General features: G+C 45.3%; 2 protein-coding genes across 4 annotated transcripts in view; one reads left to right on the plus strand and one right to left on the minus strand.

Moving 5' to 3' along the window:
- Nucleotides 1–15903, minus strand: part of LOC137358729 (natural resistance-associated macrophage protein 2-like) — a 260788-nt gene extending 244885 nt beyond the window's left edge. The window contains exon 1 of the mRNA XM_068024995.1: nt 15839–15903. The gene's annotated coding sequence lies outside the window, so the exon portion shown is untranslated. The remainder of the gene's footprint in view (nt 1–15838) is intronic.
- LOC137358728 (bridging integrator 2-like) overlaps nt 12544–17339 on the plus strand; it is a 194983-nt gene continuing 190187 nt past the window's right edge. For all 3 annotated transcript variants that reach the window (XM_068024988.1, XM_068024990.1, XM_068024989.1), the window contains exon 1: nt 12544–12729. In XM_068024988.1, coding sequence (XP_067881089.1) covers nt 12646–12729 — 84 coding nt within the window. In that variant the 5' untranslated portion in view covers nt 12544–12645. The remainder of the gene's footprint in view (nt 12730–17339) is intronic.

The raw sequence follows: 17339 nt of genomic DNA on the forward strand, positions 1-17339 counted from the left end.
TTAGGTCTGTGACCCTTCATCAGAACGAGTAACCAGAGGAGACTGATTTAAGGTGATTGGCAAAAGAATCAGAGGCACCATGAAGAAACATTTATTTACATAGTCAGTTGTTATGATCTGGAACGCGCTGCCTGAAAGGGCAGTGGAAGCAGATTCAATAATAACTTTCAAAAGGGAACTGGATAAATATTTGAAGGGCAAAAATTTACAGGGAAAGAGGGAAGGGATTGGGACGAAATGGATAGCTAAATAGCTTTTTCAAAGAGCCGGCACAGAAACGATGGGTCGAATGGTCTCCTTCTGTGCTGTATGTTGGAGGTGGTGAATCCAGAGCACAGATCTTCAATACTATTGCCAGATGTTGTCAGGGCCCATAGCCTTTGCGTATCCAGTGCCTTCAACCGTTTCTTGGTATCACGCAGAGTGAATCAGATTGGCTGACGACTGGTATCTGTGATGTTGGGGATCTCAGGAGGAGGCCGAGATGGATCATCCACTCGGCACTTCTGGCTGAAGATTGATGCAAATGCTTCAACCTTGTCTTTAGCACTGATGTGCTGGGCTGCCCCATCATTGAAGATAGGGATGTTTGTGGAGCCATCTCCTCCTGTTATTTATGTAATTGTCCACCACCATTCATGACTGGATGTGGCAGGACTGCAGAGCTTAGCCCTGTTTATTGCATGCTGCTTCTGCTGTTTGGAATGCAAGTAGTCCTGTGTTGTAGCTTCAGCAGACTGACACCTCATTTTGAGGTATGCCTGGTGCTGCCTCTTGCATGCCCTCCTGTACTCTTCATTGGACCAGGCTTGGTCCCCCGGCTTGATGGTAATGGTAGGAACATAGGAACATAGGAGCAGGAGTAGGCCATTCAGCCCATCGAGCCTGCTTCGCCATTCAATACGATAATGGCTGATCATCCACTTCAATGCCTTTTTCCCACACTATCCTCATATCCCCTTATGTCATTTGTATTTAGAAATCTGTCAATCTCTACTTTAAACATACTCAATGACTGAGCTTCCACAGCCCTCTGGGGTAGAAAATTCCAAAGATTCACAATCCTCTGAGTAAAGAAATTTCTCCTCATCTCTGTCCTAAGTGGCTTCCCCCTTATTTTGAAATTGTGTCCCCTGGTTCCAGACTCCCCAACCAGGGGAAACATCTTAGCTGCATCTACCCTGTCTATCCCTTTAAGTATTTTGTAGGTTTCAGTGAGATCACCTTTCATTCTTCGAAACTCTGGAGAATACAGGCCCAGTTTCCCCAATCTCTCTTCATAGGAAAGTCCTGCCATCCCGGGAACAGGTCTGGTGAACCTTCGTTGCACTCCCTCTCTGGCAATAATATCCTTCCTAAGGTAAGGGGACCAAAACTGCACACAGTACTCCAGGTATAGTCTAACCAAGGTTCTATACAATTGAAGCAAGACTTCACTACTCCTGTACTCAAATCCTCTTGCGATAAATGCTAACATATCAGTAGCCTTCCTAATTGCTTACTGCATCTGCATGTTAGCTTTCAGTGACTTATTGACAATGGTAGAGTAGTAATGATAGGGTGGGGAATATGCCGGGCTATGAGGTTACAGATTGTGGTTGAATACAATTCCGCTGCTGCTGATGGCCCACAGTGCCTCATGGATGCCCAGTTTTGAGTGGCTAGACCTGTTTGAAATCTATCCCATTTAGCACAGTTGTGGTGTCACACAATACAATGGTGGGTATCCTCAATGTGAAGATGGGACTTTGTCTCCACAAGAACTGTGCAGTGGCCATTCCTGCCAATACTGTCATTGACAGATGCATCTGCAACAGGTAGATTGGCAAGGTCAAGTAGGATTTTCTCTCCCCACCTGTCATAGACCCAATCTAATAGCTATGTCCTTTAGGACTTGTTCAGTAGTGGTACAACTGAGCCACTCTTGGTGATGGAAATTGAAGTCTCCCACACAGAGTACATTCTGTGCCCTTGCTACCCTCAGTGTTTCTTCCGAGTGGTGTTCAACATGGAGGAGTACTGATTTATGAAGGTGGGGAGGGGAGGGAAGTAGCTTTTCTTGTCCATGTTTGGCCTGATGCCAGGGCAACTCCCTCCTGCTGTATACCACTGTGCCACCACCACTGGTGGGTCTGTCCTGTTGGTGGGACAGAACATACCCAGGGATGGTGCTGGCAGTGTCTGGAACATTGTCTGTAAGGCATGATTCCATGCGAGTAGCTATGTCAGGCAGTTGCCTGACTAGTCTGTGGGACAGATCTCGCAACTTTGGCACAAGCCCCCAGATTTTTGTCAGGAGGATGGTGCAGGGTGGACAGGGCTGGGTTTACTGTTGTCATTTCCAGTGCTTTGGTTGATGCTGGGTGGTCTGTCATGTTTCATTCCTTTTCTTATGCTTTGTAACAATTTGATATAGCTGAGTGGCTTGCTAGCCTGTTTCAACCACATTGCTGTGGGTCTGAAGTCACACATTGGCCAGATCAGGTAAGAACAGCAGATTTCCTTTCTCTAAAGGGGGCAGTAGTGAAACAGATGGAATTTTACAACCATCAACACTGGTTTCATGGCTACTATTGGACTAGCTTTTAATTCCAGGTTTAGTAATTGAATTCAAATGTCATCATCTGCCATGGTGGGATTTGGACCCATGTCCCCAGAACATTTGCCAAGGCCTCTGAATTATTAGTCCAGTGCATTATCACTACACCACCACTTCCCCAGGTAGATGCCCTCACCACTGTCCTGGCCAATATTTGTCCCTTAATCAACATCATATAAAAACAGATTCTCTAATCATTATCACATTTCTGGTTGTGGGAGCTTGCTGTGCGCATACTGGCTGCTACATTTCCTACATTACAACCGTGACTACACGTCAGAAAGTATTTCATTGGCTGTAATGGGCTTTGAGATATCTGGTGGTCGTGAAAGGCGCTATATAACGGGAAGTCTTTTTTTTCTCTTTTTGCTGTGTCAGTTTAGATTATGTGGTAATGCTGCTGGAGTGGAGCTTCAACCCACAACCTCCAGACTCCAAGGCAAGAGTGTTACCAACTGATCCCGAGAAGGTCAGCAAAAAATCAGCTCGAGAGCCTCAGTAGCGACTGGCACACAGATACTACACTGCAATCTGGCACAGTTCCTCAAAGACTGCAGCTTTATGGCTGAGAGGGAAAGGAGAGGGGCAGATCAAGAGAACTATCAAATGGTCAAAAAAGGAATCTGCTGGGATGCTTGAGTCAGCAAAGAAATCTCTAAAATTATCTCGGTGTGTAATTTCTGGAAATGTTTTCTTGTGATAAAATTAAATTGATGTTCCTTTTCTTGGCTCAGAAATAGACAGAGTTTGTTCCAAACAGCAGCTTCTTCCTCAAAACAAGCACCATTTGAAGGCGCTGATTTCATGAGAGAAAAAAACTAACAGAGGAATTTATTTTTGATTAGGAGGGCAAATAATTTGAATGCAGATAAAGTGATGTTGTGTCCCACTACAATTTATAACATTACATGTGTGTGATTTATAGTATTGCGAGCATGTGTGCGATCTGTAACATTGGACTGCTATCATTCGAATGAATCTGTGCTTCACCCCCTCCCAGGCGAATCTATCTTTTCTGAGGTGCATGGCACAGAACCCAAATGCAGTACTTCAGGTGGGATGTGACCAAGGCTCTGTACAACTGAAGCATAACTTCCTCCACTTTGTGTTCCAGTCCCCTTGAGATAACTTTTTCTCCCTGTGCACTAGCCTTTAGTAATTTCTGTAGTTAAACACCTAAATTCCTCTGCTCCTCCACAGTTCCTGGTTTCTCACCACTAAAAAAATGTTCCAATGTGTGGATGACCTCATATTGAACTCCAACTGCCATAGTTTTGCCTGCTCACATGGTCATTCCCTTTGTAACTTCCTGCTCCCATCTACACAGCTTGCTGTGTCTCCTAACCGTGTCATCTGCACTCTTGGACACATTCTCTCTGTTGCTTCATCCAAGTCTTTGATAAATATGGTGAAAAGCTGAGGCCCTAGAATAGATCCCTAAAGGCCACCACTTGCCACAACATCCCTTTAATCAAAGTGTTTCCTATCTCCCAAACAATTACTGCCCCATCTCACAAGGTTAGCTCCAATTCCATGCACTCTCAGTTTTGTTAGTAATCTCTCGTGTGGCACTTTATCAAATGCCTTCTGGAAATCCATATAGACAACATCTGCAGACCCTCCCCTGTCCACCATGTTAGTGACTGCCTCAAGAAAATTCAGTTAGATCAGTCAGACATAACTTATCCTTCACCAAACCATTCTGACTCTCTTTGATCAGCTGTTACTTGTGTTCTGTCCCTGATGACAGATTCCAGTAACTTCCCCACAACTTTTATACTGTAAATTCTATTCTGCTGTCCCCGCTTTGTTGGTGTAAGTCTGGCAGATTGGGACTTATGTCCTGCGCAATTGAATCGAAGGAGGCTGACTCAGAAATCCCTGAGTCAGCTAATTGAAATAATATTGACAGAACAAGAGTAGAATTCCTGCCATCAGGAGGCCAAATGTGCTGTGGAGTCAGAAAGTTCAGAACAGGAGCAGAGCAAGGGAACATCTTCCAGATTTAAAGAGCTCCATGTAGTCCAGGGGTGAGCAGGCTCTTGGAAGATGAACTGAAACTGGAACTGAAGAAGCAAAAAGGTGAACTTCTAAGACCTTTCAGGCTGATGTGGAGGTGCCTAAATCAGAGAAAGAAGGGATGCAATAATTGGAGAGCAAGCAAGGAGCCATCACATGCAGCAGCACTGGCCATGTAGAAGAAGGTGGCTGTGGCTACACGCGGACCTCCATAATCTCAAGGACCCCCTTGCAGTGCTGGAAGAAGTCCAATGATCTCACTAGGTGAGCAAAGGTTAGAGAATTTTCAACTGAATAACTGGGCAGATAACAGAATCGCAGAGAAGCACATGGATATTTGCTGGAACAGTAGTCAAGCACTACTCTTTGAGACATGTTACCAGTTCCTTGTCCCAGGAGTACATTTACATGACAGTACCAAAATCAAGTGTCTCCCATCCTGTAAAGTATGCTCGCAAAGTCAAGCTTTACATCCTCGGTCCTGGCTCCCTCACACAACCATTACTACCATCTATTCCATAAATCCAAAACTGATTATGACTGCAGGATCTGAAGAGATCAGCAGTCAACGAATATTGCACATTCCCGCTACTGGAGAAGGCAGTGCAGGGAATGCCAGGGAACAGTGGGCTACTGAGGGAGGAAGTGCCCATACCCGCCATTTGACATCACATGAAGAGGAAGCAGTGGGTTCAGGAGAGCATTGCTCTTTTATCATTTAATGTTTCTATGTATCCTTCAATCTCCACTAGATACTACTTTCATCACAAGTGATCCCCAAAGTAGCTGATTAGGATAGAATGCTACTCAAACACACCGGTTTCACGCTCACGTGACATGCAGCAGTTGAAATACAGAACCCAAACTGAAGAGTTATAAAAATGGGCTTTTCTTTTAAAAAGTGGACAATATGCTGCAACGGTGAACTCAGGGGTTTTGGGATTAAGAGAAAGAAACCAGCAGAGCATCAGACCCACAGACATACTCTCCCACGATGTGATGGACATGGCTGGGGTAGCAGTGGACTCCATTGTCCTGCTGCACGCCAACATCCAAGAAACGTTCAACTCATTACAGGGCAGGCTGAAGGAAATGGCAGCTGCAGAGACACCTGCAAACCTTGCCTACTCTATGAGAGAATGAAAGACTTCAGACCTTGAGGTCCATCCGGAGAGGTCAGTGTTATCTGGATTGCTAAGTGTACAGGACAGCATTTTGTGGGGACTAAAGTATATTGAGTATGTGAGGTCCATTCTCCCACTGATCTCTGGTCGCAAGAATGCTGCTCCAAGTACTGGCACAGAATCTGATAGGTGTGTCTCAGAGGCTGCCTCCTCTCATGGCAACATGACAGAGGAGAGATCCATCAGCTGCCTGGAGAAACCTTCACCTTTGCAGAGTCAGACTGACCAGAATCCCAGAACAAAGTCAGCCTGTCCCAGGACATGGATCTTCTGAGAGAAGAGACACCTCTATCCCAAGGTTCTCATAATATTTTGCAGCATCTGTCTACATGTTAGACCCTAGGCAAGGATCCATGGGGTCTGGACTCAATGTTGAGGACTCCCAGGGACACTCGCTCCCAATTGTACACAACTGTGCTGCCACCTCTGGTGGGTCTGTCCTGCCAGTGGGACAGGACATACCCAGGGATGGTGATGGAGGAGTCTGGGACATTAGCTGTATGGTATGAGTCTGTGAGTATGACTATGTCAGGTTGTTGCTTGACTAGTCTGTGGGACAGCTCTCCCAATTTTGGCATAGTCCTCAGGTATTAGTGGGCAAGACTTTGCAGGGACAACTAGGCTGGGTGTGCCTTTGCATGTCCTATTCCTAGGCTGAGTGACTTGCTAGGTCATTTCAGAGGGCAGTTAAGAGTCAATTGAGTTGCTGTGGGTTTAGAGTTAGACATAGGCCAGACCGAGTAAGGGCAGCAGATCCCCTTCCCTAAAGGACATTAGTGAAGTGGATGGGTTTTTATGACAATCCAACAGCTGCATGTTCACTTTCGCTGACCCCAGTTTATATTTCCAGGTTTTTAAAATTGAATTCAAATTCACAAACTGCTTTCGTGGGATTTGAACGACACCTCTGGATTATTAGTCCAGTAACATAACCACTACACTATTGTACTTGTAAGTACTGGGTTAGCATCCAGCAGGGCATATGACCCCCCCCCACCCTGCCATCGTAAAAGGTAGGTGGGCCTCTTTAGCCTTGCTTGAAGCCCTCGGAGGAGGAGGGACTCAGAAGATAAATTCTGTGAGGAAGACAATGGAAAACCACCTCAGCAACTCTTCCCCAGTGGATGGCTCACAAATCTCACATGTGAGACTTGAGTTCGGAACTGTGCTAAGGGAGATGGAATGCCATATGGATACAATCAATTGCCTCAACAACCTGGGCAATCTGGCAATTCTGATAAACTTGATGGCCCTCTTAGTCATCTATGTGAGAGCTGTCTCGGTCTCAGAAAGCGTGCCTGGGTCTATACATCCTGCTGGGTGGCCAGTGCTGGGATGGTCTGACTCTCCTCTGGTGCTGCCTGATTAATCTGGCTTCCCTGACAGCCTCCTGCTGCTCCTGCACTTCTGACTTTTAGATAATGTAAAGTGGACACTATCTTTGCAAGCCACATTGGGAACAGGCCACAGACCTCCTCTTTAAGCCATGGCATATTTAGAAAGAGGGAGAATGCTAAAGGAGTTTACTCTTAAATTTAAAAGAAACACAGAACTTTAAGTCCACCCCTGGTGATGTTCCTAAGGGACTTTCTCACCCTAAGTCTAAGCTCCAGCTCCTTAGAGGACTGCACAGCACTGACTGAGCTGATAGCAGTTTCCCCCACCTAAACTTCAGGCAAAGATGAGAAACAGATAATATGGGGCGCAAGAACCCCATACAAAGAGGTCTTCAGCTCATCCTTCGTCAGGAGACTAGTTCACTCACTGCTTTACAATTACAGGGCGATATAAGCAAAACTACACATGGCTTGAGCAAAAAGGCAACAGTGTTGAAGGACCACATTTTTTTATTCATTCATGGGATGTGAGATCACTGGCAAGGCCAGCTATTGTTGCCCATCCCTAATTGCCCTTGAGAAGGTGGTGGTGAGCCTCCTTCTTGCACCACTGCAGTCCATGTGGTGTAGGTACACTCACAGTGCTGTTAGGAAGGGAGTTCCAGGATTTTGACCCAGCGACAGTGAAGGAATGGCGATATATTTCCAAGTCAGGATGGTGTACATGTAAACAGAGACATTTTAAAGGAAATAGGTGAGAACATTGCAGATGCCCCAACTACAGTCTTCTAAAGTTCTCTCGATTCGGGAACCATTCCTTTAGATTGGAAAATTATGCTTGTCACTGCTTTTCAAGAAAGATGAGAGAGGGAAACCAGGGAATTATAGCTTAACTAAACACAAGAAATGCTGGAAATACTCAGCAGGTCTGGCAGCATCTGTGGAGAGAGAAGCAGAGTTAATGTTTCAGGTCAGTGACCCTTCTTCGGTCACTGACCTGAAACGTTAACTCTGCTTCTCTCTCCACAGATGCTGCCAGACCTGCTGAGTATTTCCAGCATTTCTTGTTTTTATTTCAGATTTCCAGCATCCGCAGTATTTTACTTTTAATAGCTTAATGTCTGCTGTCAGGAAATGACTAGAGTCCGTAAATAAAGACAGGATGACTGAACACGTTGAAAACTTTCAGCTGCTGAAAGAGAGTCTGCATAGATTTGTAAAGGGTAGGTCATGCCTGACCAATCTGAATGAATTTTTTAAAGAGGTGACTAAAGTATTGGGCAGGGGAATGTCTTGAGGATGTTATTTAAATGGGCTTCCAGAAGGCATTTGAAAAGTCCCTCATAAGAGATTGTTAGCTAAAGTTGAAGCTATTTATTAACAACTTAGATGATGGGATAGAAAGCTACATATCCAAATTTGCTGATGACACAAAGATAGACAGTATTGTAAGCAGTGTAGATAGAAATGTAAAATTACAAAGAGTTATATTGATAGATTAAGTGAATGGCAAATCATTTCAATGTAGGAAAATGTGATGTCATCCACTTTGGACCTATAAAAGGATAGAACAGGATACTTTCTAAATGGTGAATAGCTAGAAACAGTGGAGGTCCACAGAGACTTGTGGGTCCAGATACACAGATCATTAAAATGTAATGAACAGGTACAGACAATAATCAAAAAGATTAATGGAACATTGGCCTTTATATCTCAAGGACTAGAATACAAGCGGGTAGAAGTCATGCTTCAGCTACACAAAGCCCTGATTAGACCACACCAGGAGTTACTGTGAGCAGATCTGGGCACCACACCTTAGGAAGGAGGGAGGGAGTGCAGTGTAGATTTACCAAATTATACCTGGTCTCCAAGGGTTAAATTGCGAGGAGAAATTACACAAACTAGGGTTGTATTCCCTGGAATTTAGAAGGTTAATGGGTGATTAGATCAAAGTTGCCAAGGTATTAAGGAGAACAAAGAGAAACGTTTTCCGTTGGTTGGGCAGTCTAGGACTAGGGGTCATAGTCTAAAGAATAGAGCCAGACCTTTGAGGTGTGAAAATCGGAAACACCTCTACACACAAAGGTGGTAGAAGTTTGGAACTCCATTCCGCAAACTGCAATTGATGTTAGATCAATTGTTAATTTGAAATCTCAGATTGATGGATTTTTGTTATCCAAAGGTATTATGGGATATGGGACAAAGGCGGGTGTATGGAGTTAGGTCACAGATCAGCCATGATCTCATTGAATGGTGGAACAGACTCAAGGGGCTGAATGGCCTCCTGCTGATTCTATAGTTCTAAATGCTCAATGCAAAAACAAAAACCTCAACATAAAACAACAACAACTTGTATTTATATGGCGCCTTTAACGTGGTAAAACACCCCAAGGGGCTTCACCTTAAGAGTGTTATCAAACAGAATTTGACACTGAGCTGCATAAAGAGATATTGGGACAAGTGACCACGAGCCTGGTCAAAGAGGTGGGTTTTAAGGAGCAATGTGAAGACGAAGAGAGAGCTCAGGAGGCGGAGAGGTGTAGGGAGGGAATTCCAGAGCTTGGGGCCGAGGCAGCTGTAGGCGCGGCCACCAATGGTGGAGCGATTAAAATCGGGGATGCTCAAGAGGCCAGAATTGGAGGAGCTCAGATAGTTCGGAGAGTTGAAGGCTGCAGGAGGTTCGATCCTAAATGATAGATCCTCTGAATGACAATGTTCACTCCTATTTGTAAGTTGCAGTCAGACAGAAACTTACTGATGGCATTGCTACCTTGAATGGCCATTGATGAGAAGCCTTGATTTATGAAAGCTGACTAGGACACCCCGTGTCAGCACTTCAGTGCTCCTGGGTTTTCAGCATCCCCTACCACTATGTCCTTGATCTGGCTTGTTGTGTATCTGGATGTTTCTTAGGCTGGGATCAGTGCAGCAGGGTTTTGTCCATATCTTTCATTTACTTTGCTGGAGTTTAATCATTGTAAGGTGGACCTGTAGCATCCACCTAATACCTGGGAAAGATCCAGTTACAGGACTCTGAAAAAAGATTCTCAGAATTTCTAAACTCTGTCATTCTAGTCCCAAAACATGGTTTGAAGGACCTGTGAAGTGAAATATTCTTTATCGGCTAATTTATTTTGCTTCCATATAAATTTACATTTAATGATAAATTGGTACATTTCAGGATAAACTACCAATCCAGTCAGCCGGGGATGGGGCACGCACAGGGACCATGTTAAATTGGTGCTGGGACTTCATTATCATGGGTCAGGTGTGCAGCTAATGCTATCGGCACTGCTTATTGGCTGCTGCCTGTTTGAGGGGGAAAGAAATTGGGCATAAATGATGCAACCTAAAGGAACCCAGCACCTCTTAAAGCATGGCCTACTCCTTCTTATGTTCTAAAAGGGGAGGAGCACTCCCTAGGAAAGCCCCTCCTGATAGCTGTCACAGCTGCCATGGAAGCTCAGGCAGCTGCTATCTTGGCTCTGGGGGCTAATGTTGACAGGGATTTCAGAGCGTCTCCCGTCTCTCCTGCACTCTTCTCTCAAACAGAGCCCCAGCATTGCTGAGGCACAGGCCCAGGAGACTGCCCTTGGCTGCATGGGAGAGGCACCTGCTTTTCACTCTCGGGTGACAGTCTGCCTGTTCTCTGCCACCCACTTTGCCAGTGCCCTTGTTAGTGCCATACTGTCAACTGGACCAGACTGTTTCAGCTCAGGCTGAGATGCTGTGGTCTCCAGCTGGCCCCTCAAAGATTGTGGGACTGTTGGTGCATTAGTGTTGGGAGGAATGGTTCAAGTGAAGGTCTCTTGGCTGAGCTGCTCTCTGAGAGGTCTGGCAGCTAGCGTCACTGTCAGCTGAGCTGCTCTCTTGCGCTGCCTCCTCTTCATGCTCCTCCTCCCACTCCTCCTGCACTTGTTGCTGCCCAGGTGGTGATAAAGGCTGGTCCTTCATGGTGAAGTTATGGAGCATGCAGCAAACAACGACAGCTCCTCCATTGTTTGAGGGCACCAATTGTTTGCTCGATGATGTTCCTTGTGGCAGCATGACTCTCTTTGTAGGCCTGCTCTGCTTCTGTGCCAGGGTTTCTGACACAAGTTATGAGCCATGCCCGGAGGGGATGCCCAGTAGCCAGCCTGTAATTTGGCGACCTGGTTGGAATAAAGGCAATACAGAGGACTGGAGCTGGATGAAAGACCCATGTCAGCTGCCAGATAGGGAGCACGGACTGGCCATGATGTGCTGCCTGTGGTCACAAAGCAGCTGGATATTGAGGTAATGGAATCCCTTTCTGTTGCTAAAGTTGTCAGGCTGGTGATACAAGGCAGTGTGGGTGCCATGCAAGTGAAACCCCCTAGTGCTCTCCCCCTGCTTCACACTGTCCGTGGGGAGGGAGATGTAGATGTTCCTCCTGATATAAAGAGTCTTGGTGACCTCCCAAATACAGTGGTGGACTGCAAACTGACATGTCACTGTTATCACCTGCTGAAGCCTGGAAGGAGCCTGTGGGCTACAGGTTAAGGTCCATGGTGACCATGACAGCCCCAGGCAGTGCTGTTCCTGCCCTGGTGTGAGGCTCAAGTAGGGCTTGCAGCAGGTGACAGAGCTCAGTGACAGCCTCCTCGGTGAAGCGAAGGAACCTCAGATACTGCTCCTCAGTGAAGTGGCCTTCAGGCAGAAGTGCTCCTCGTGGATGTGGCCTCCTAGACAGTGCCTGTCTCCTCCTCCCTCTTGTCCCAACTGCTCCTGCTCTCTGCAACCTCCTTCCAGCCCCAAAACAGCCCTACCAGACCACACACAACTGGAATAAACTCATTTCACAGTAAACAAAAGCAGTGCAACACCAGCACAGAGTTGTTCCAGATGCCTGAAATGTGCCAGTATGTGCTACAGTGTTTGTAGCACAAAGCAGCCCTCAGGGACAGATTGAGAAAATTGGGCTGAGATTTCAGTACACGTTGTTCCTGGGTTTTCCAGTCATTGAACACACTTGCAAACTAACTGGTGTGATGACAACACAATCATTTGTGGTTTATAGATTAGGCGACCTGGTAAACAGGAATCCTGAGTTTGGAGAGAATATAGCACTCGCATTAAAACGTACCCCTGCTCTGACTACTTTTTGGTACTGATGCACATCTGTGAAAGAACATTTAAGTATATTCAGCAGGACTGTTAAGTAATAAATGAGCAAGTGTGTAATTTCATTAATAATAGAATTTTAAATGCATACTTTTTGCAAGTTAAAGTATGTTTTGATCTGTTGGTCAAGGCCAGGTATAAAGTGCTGTTTATACTCCTCTACTGGAAGAATCCACAGATATTTACTATAGTTCTTTTTCACAAATTATTATCTAAGATCTGAAACGGATGTCAAGCATGATGGGTATTTGAAATATCTCACTTCCTCATAAGCAGGGAAGCTAAGAGTAGACCAAGGTAACCTGACACAAACCAGAGACAGACAGACACAGAGACGGAGCCAGAGTGAAAGAGCACAGGTGCAATGGCTGAGACTCCGAGTAAACCTGGAGGGGCTGGACTGTTTGCCAAACACGTACAAAAGAGGTTCATGAGAGCACAAGAAATGGTAACAACTCCTTTTCCTCCATGTTACATTCAAATCTAGATTGCTTAAAACTTTACACATTTTCGTTTGCTGAGCTTCTAACCTATTTATGAAAGAAGAGATTCCAACAACTGATCTGAGCCTTTCGCTGCTCTCCCAGATGCATCTTTCTCTGGTTGGCTTTCCCGTTACCTTGTTACTTGTTCCAATTTTCTGGCAGATTCAGTACAAAGAAGTCTGCATGTTAGCAGATGAGATCATTCTCGTTACATGATTAGAATTATATTTACACAGTGTGTAAGTTGGCAATGAACATTTCCTGGTGTAAAACTGTATTTAAAATATAATATTTTTAAAAAAGAACAAATTGAGTAAACTTATTTTTTTAATGTGCAGTGGAGCTGACAGGATGGTTAATCTGTCGCAAGAATGGTTTATTGCTCAGTGTGGTATTTGATGTGGTCTCAGTGCTGTCAAAGCGGATGTTTAGATGTGAAACTTCACTGCCAGCTTCAAACCAACAACAAAAAAAAATTCCATTCTGACCCAGGCAGAGATTCTATTGCTAGTTAAACCTGACACAGTCACCAGTCACACTTAATGAAATAAAAAATCCACAAGCCATTCCTTTTTCATTTTGGAAAGCTGTTTTCCATTTGGTGTTCTCTCTCTCTCTGTTAAGGAAGGATGGCAAGCATGAGCCAGCGGAGGTTAACAGGAGAAGTGTGCATGTTATGGTCGGAGCAGTACCACAGGATGTTGGCTGCTGGCTGCATTATTTCTGAGCTGGTAGCAGGGGCCTCACACCGCAGCGCTCGTCACAGGCGCCCTAGGAGCTGCCTGCAGGAACGTCGGCTGCTGCAGGGCCTCCCGAGACATTCCGTGGATTGTTCCTGCCCTGCATTCGGAGCAGCTGCCCTGTTTTCCATGGTGATTGTGGAGGTGCAAGAAGACTGAGGCTTTGCTTCAGGCTGGGGAACATTCCCCTCTCTGCCTCCACCTCACACGACCTCTGAAATACTAGCCTATAGAGGATGACCTCAGACAGCGCCGTTTGCTGAGTAGAAACATAGAAAAATAGGAGCAGGAGTAGGCCATTCGGCCCTTCGAGCCTGCTCTTCCATTCAATACGATCATGGCTGATCATCCAAACTCAGTTACCTGTTCCCGCTTTCTCCCCGTATCCCCTTTAGCCCTAAGAACTATATCTAACTCTTTCCTGAATATATTTAATGTTTTGGCCTCAACTGCTTTCTGTGGTAGAGAATTCTACAGGTTCACCATTCTCTGGGTGAAGAAATCTCTCCTCATCTCAGTCTTAAATGGCTTACCCCTTGTCCTTAGATTGTGACCCCTGGTCCTGGACTCCCCCGCCATTGGGAACATCCTTCCTGCATCTAATCTGCCCAGTCCTGTTAGAATTTTGCAGTTTTCTATGAGATCCCCTCTCATTCTTCTAAACTCTAGCGAATATAATCCTAATCGACCCAATCACTCTTCATACGTCAGTCCTGCCATCCCAGGAATCAGTCTGGTGAACCTTCGCTGCACTCCCTCCATAGCAAGAGCATCCTTCCTCAGATAAGGAGACTAAAACTGCACACAATATTCCAGGTGTGGCCTCACCAAGGCCCTGTATAATTGCAGCAAGACATCCCTGCTCCTGTACTCGAATCCTCTCGCTATGAAGGCCAACAAACCATTTGTTTACTTAACTGCCCGCTGTGGAGTCTTGGGGATGCAGGGCTCTTTTGGAGTTATGGGCTGTTGGCTGTGTGTTTTTTGGAAGTCGTCAATATGTTGCCCCATAGATTTCCGATCCAAAGGGACAGAAAATCGCCCGACAATATGCCTGCCATCCCCCTTCAGCCAGCAGCACAAACTCCAAAAATCAACTCGGCTGTTTAAGAAGCCGCCATGTTTGTAACATTGAGAAATAATTGGCATTGTATTCTCTCCCACCCCCCCCCTCCAAAAATCAAGGTAAAATCAGCTCTCTGAGGGTAAGTGCAGTGCACAATGTTCAGTGGGATGACTAGCTGTGAGACTGTAACACACTCTAAGTCACAAGGAGGGCCTACTTTCCAAACTCTGCTGCAGTCAGCTGATCCAAATAGCCCTCAGGCCTCAGTTCTCTGCATCTTTCATTGACAGATTGAAGATTTGGCTCGCCAGAAATGCCCTGCAAAAGCTTGCGTTACTCGGTTTCCTCACTTGGATATGGGTTCCTTGGGTGCCAGTTGCCCTCTGGTACCTCACCTTAAGTTCATCGTGTGTGAGCACAGACACGAAGGGGCTTATTCTGATTTTGTGTGACAGAGGAAAGTGGGCAATACTGAAGCAGCAGCATGTTTCACACCTCTCCCAAACAGAGACAAATGGGGAGAGAGGGTAAAACAGACTGCGAATTTACTATTGCCCAGATGAAATTAATGCCAACGGTCAGAATCAGCCCCTTAGTATTGGCAGGCTATTCGACTATGGGGGAATCAGAGCAGAGACTGATTCTCACTACACACATGCATGGAGTGGGAGAACATTTTCAATTCTGGAAGGGGTATAAAAGAGGTTAGTGAATCGATTGCTTGTTAGACACCTCACTCAAGTTGCCTCTCCATTGTGAAGAATGGAGGCTGATTCCCCCCACACCAGATTTTCCTCCATGCTCACATTAAAAACTCCCCCCACACCACCAACCCACTCAGCCCAGCACTTACCAGGAAACTATAGCCCCCTCAATGATGCCGAGCTTCACTCTGCACTGACTAGGAACAGCACATGCTGCCCTCCTACTGACTCAAATACCATTGCCCACGATGTATTTACTCACTGAGCCATTACATAAGCCTGAGTACTCCAAAATCACCAATCAGCTTCTGCATTCTTATGGCAAGACCCCACACACATCCCTTTAGCACAAATAGCCACCATTGATTTGCAATTATCCCCTCCTATTATTTTCCTTAATTCAAACACCTTCAGCATGTTTTAAAGACAATTGCAGTCCCAACAGATATTTCTCCCAATTGCTAATTCCCAGCAGACATAGCTCCTGGCTGCCAGTCCCTAGCAAACATGATCTAGACCGCAAACCGGAATATGAACTACCCAACTGCCATTGAAAGCTTACCTGCGGCTGAGCCTGTAGTCTGGTTATAACACTGCAGTTTAAAGCTCAGAAAATGATCACCTTGGCTTCAGTGCAGGGTTATTAGCTGCAAATAGCTGTAATTTTCAAAGTTTCAGCAAGCTACAACCCGGATCACTGAGCGTCATCTGTTAATTGTTAATTGTTACTTCATTGATCTTGACCTATTTATAGGTAGGGTTTACATTTATTGCTGCAATTTTTTTATCCAGTGAAAGAATTATTCTCTAATAAATTATCTGTTATCTATTAGAGACTTATCCATATTTGGGCTTTGACTGATTAACTGGTATCTGTTTCTGTTTTCTGATTGGAGGAATTTTTTTGTTCCCTGGCAGTGTAGGTTCAGATCAATAAAATTTGTTCTTTTTTTCCCTCCAACTTTGTTATCAAGCCTTCCCTGTTGAGTTGTACTGCACGCGCTTCCCTCATAGTTGCCATGGAGATGGAAGTGCAAGGGTCAATCTGCTGCCTTCAAAAGCCAGGCCCAGGAGCCTTGGTTTGGAGAAAACAGAATGTAAATGTGAGCGACATTTCTTCCTCCTTTATTTTTGCATGTTGGCAATTGCTGTCCTTATTGTTCAGTGGGCTTGTGGCCTGTGGGATTCTGCCGCATACAGACAAGGTGCTAATAGTCCTTTTGTAAAAAGGGTTACCGGCGCCTGTTCAAGCCTTTCAGAGAGAGTATCCAACCTGCATGTTTGAGCAATGGCACACTGAAACATGTTTTATGAACCTTCAGTTTACTGGATCACTTTTTATTCATTCGTGGGATGTGGGCGTCGCTGGCCAGGCCAGCATTTATTGCCCATCCCTAATTGCCCTTGAGAAGGTGGTGAACTGCCTTCTTGAACCATTGCAGTCCATGTGGGGTAGGTATACCCACAGTGCTGTTAGGAAGGGAGTTCCAGGATTTCCACATTCGTCAGGTGAAAATGATCACATGGTGCTGAGTGGCTGCCTTTCCCTCTTTCTGTTATCAGTTGGACCCCTGGAGCAGTGGAGCGAAGCTGCTGCCCAATGAGGATTCCATCTGAGACCTGGTCTGTTATGTGATCCTTTAAACATCTTTTTAACCGATATACTTTGCAAGATGAGTTTGTCTTGTTGCAAATGCTAGTTCAGTAGACTATCTCCAAATCAACAACACAGAGCATTGGTGCCTCATGTATTTGAAGCGGGAGGTAGGAAAGTGATGCTTGTAAATATGTGTGAATTCAACTTTGCAAAAACTGGTGCTGATTAAAAACCGCACCCATTCTGTCTTATTACATCAAGGTCGTAAAATCAAGTTGCATGGTCTTAAAACCATGTACTTGTACTTGGTTCATTTCAATCCAATGTTAGTACAATTCCTCCAGTGTTCATCCAACATTGCAGGAGTGACTGTTTCTGACTGGTCTCCCCCATTGAGCAGCGTGTTGGTTGGCTTTTGATTGTTCATAGGAACATAGGAACAGGAGTAGGCTATTCGGCCCATCGA

Source organism: Heterodontus francisci, chromosome X (genome assembly GCF_036365525.1).
Source record: "Heterodontus francisci isolate sHetFra1 chromosome X, sHetFra1.hap1, whole genome shotgun sequence".
Lineage (NCBI taxonomy): Eukaryota > Metazoa > Chordata > Chondrichthyes > Heterodontiformes > Heterodontidae > Heterodontus > Heterodontus francisci.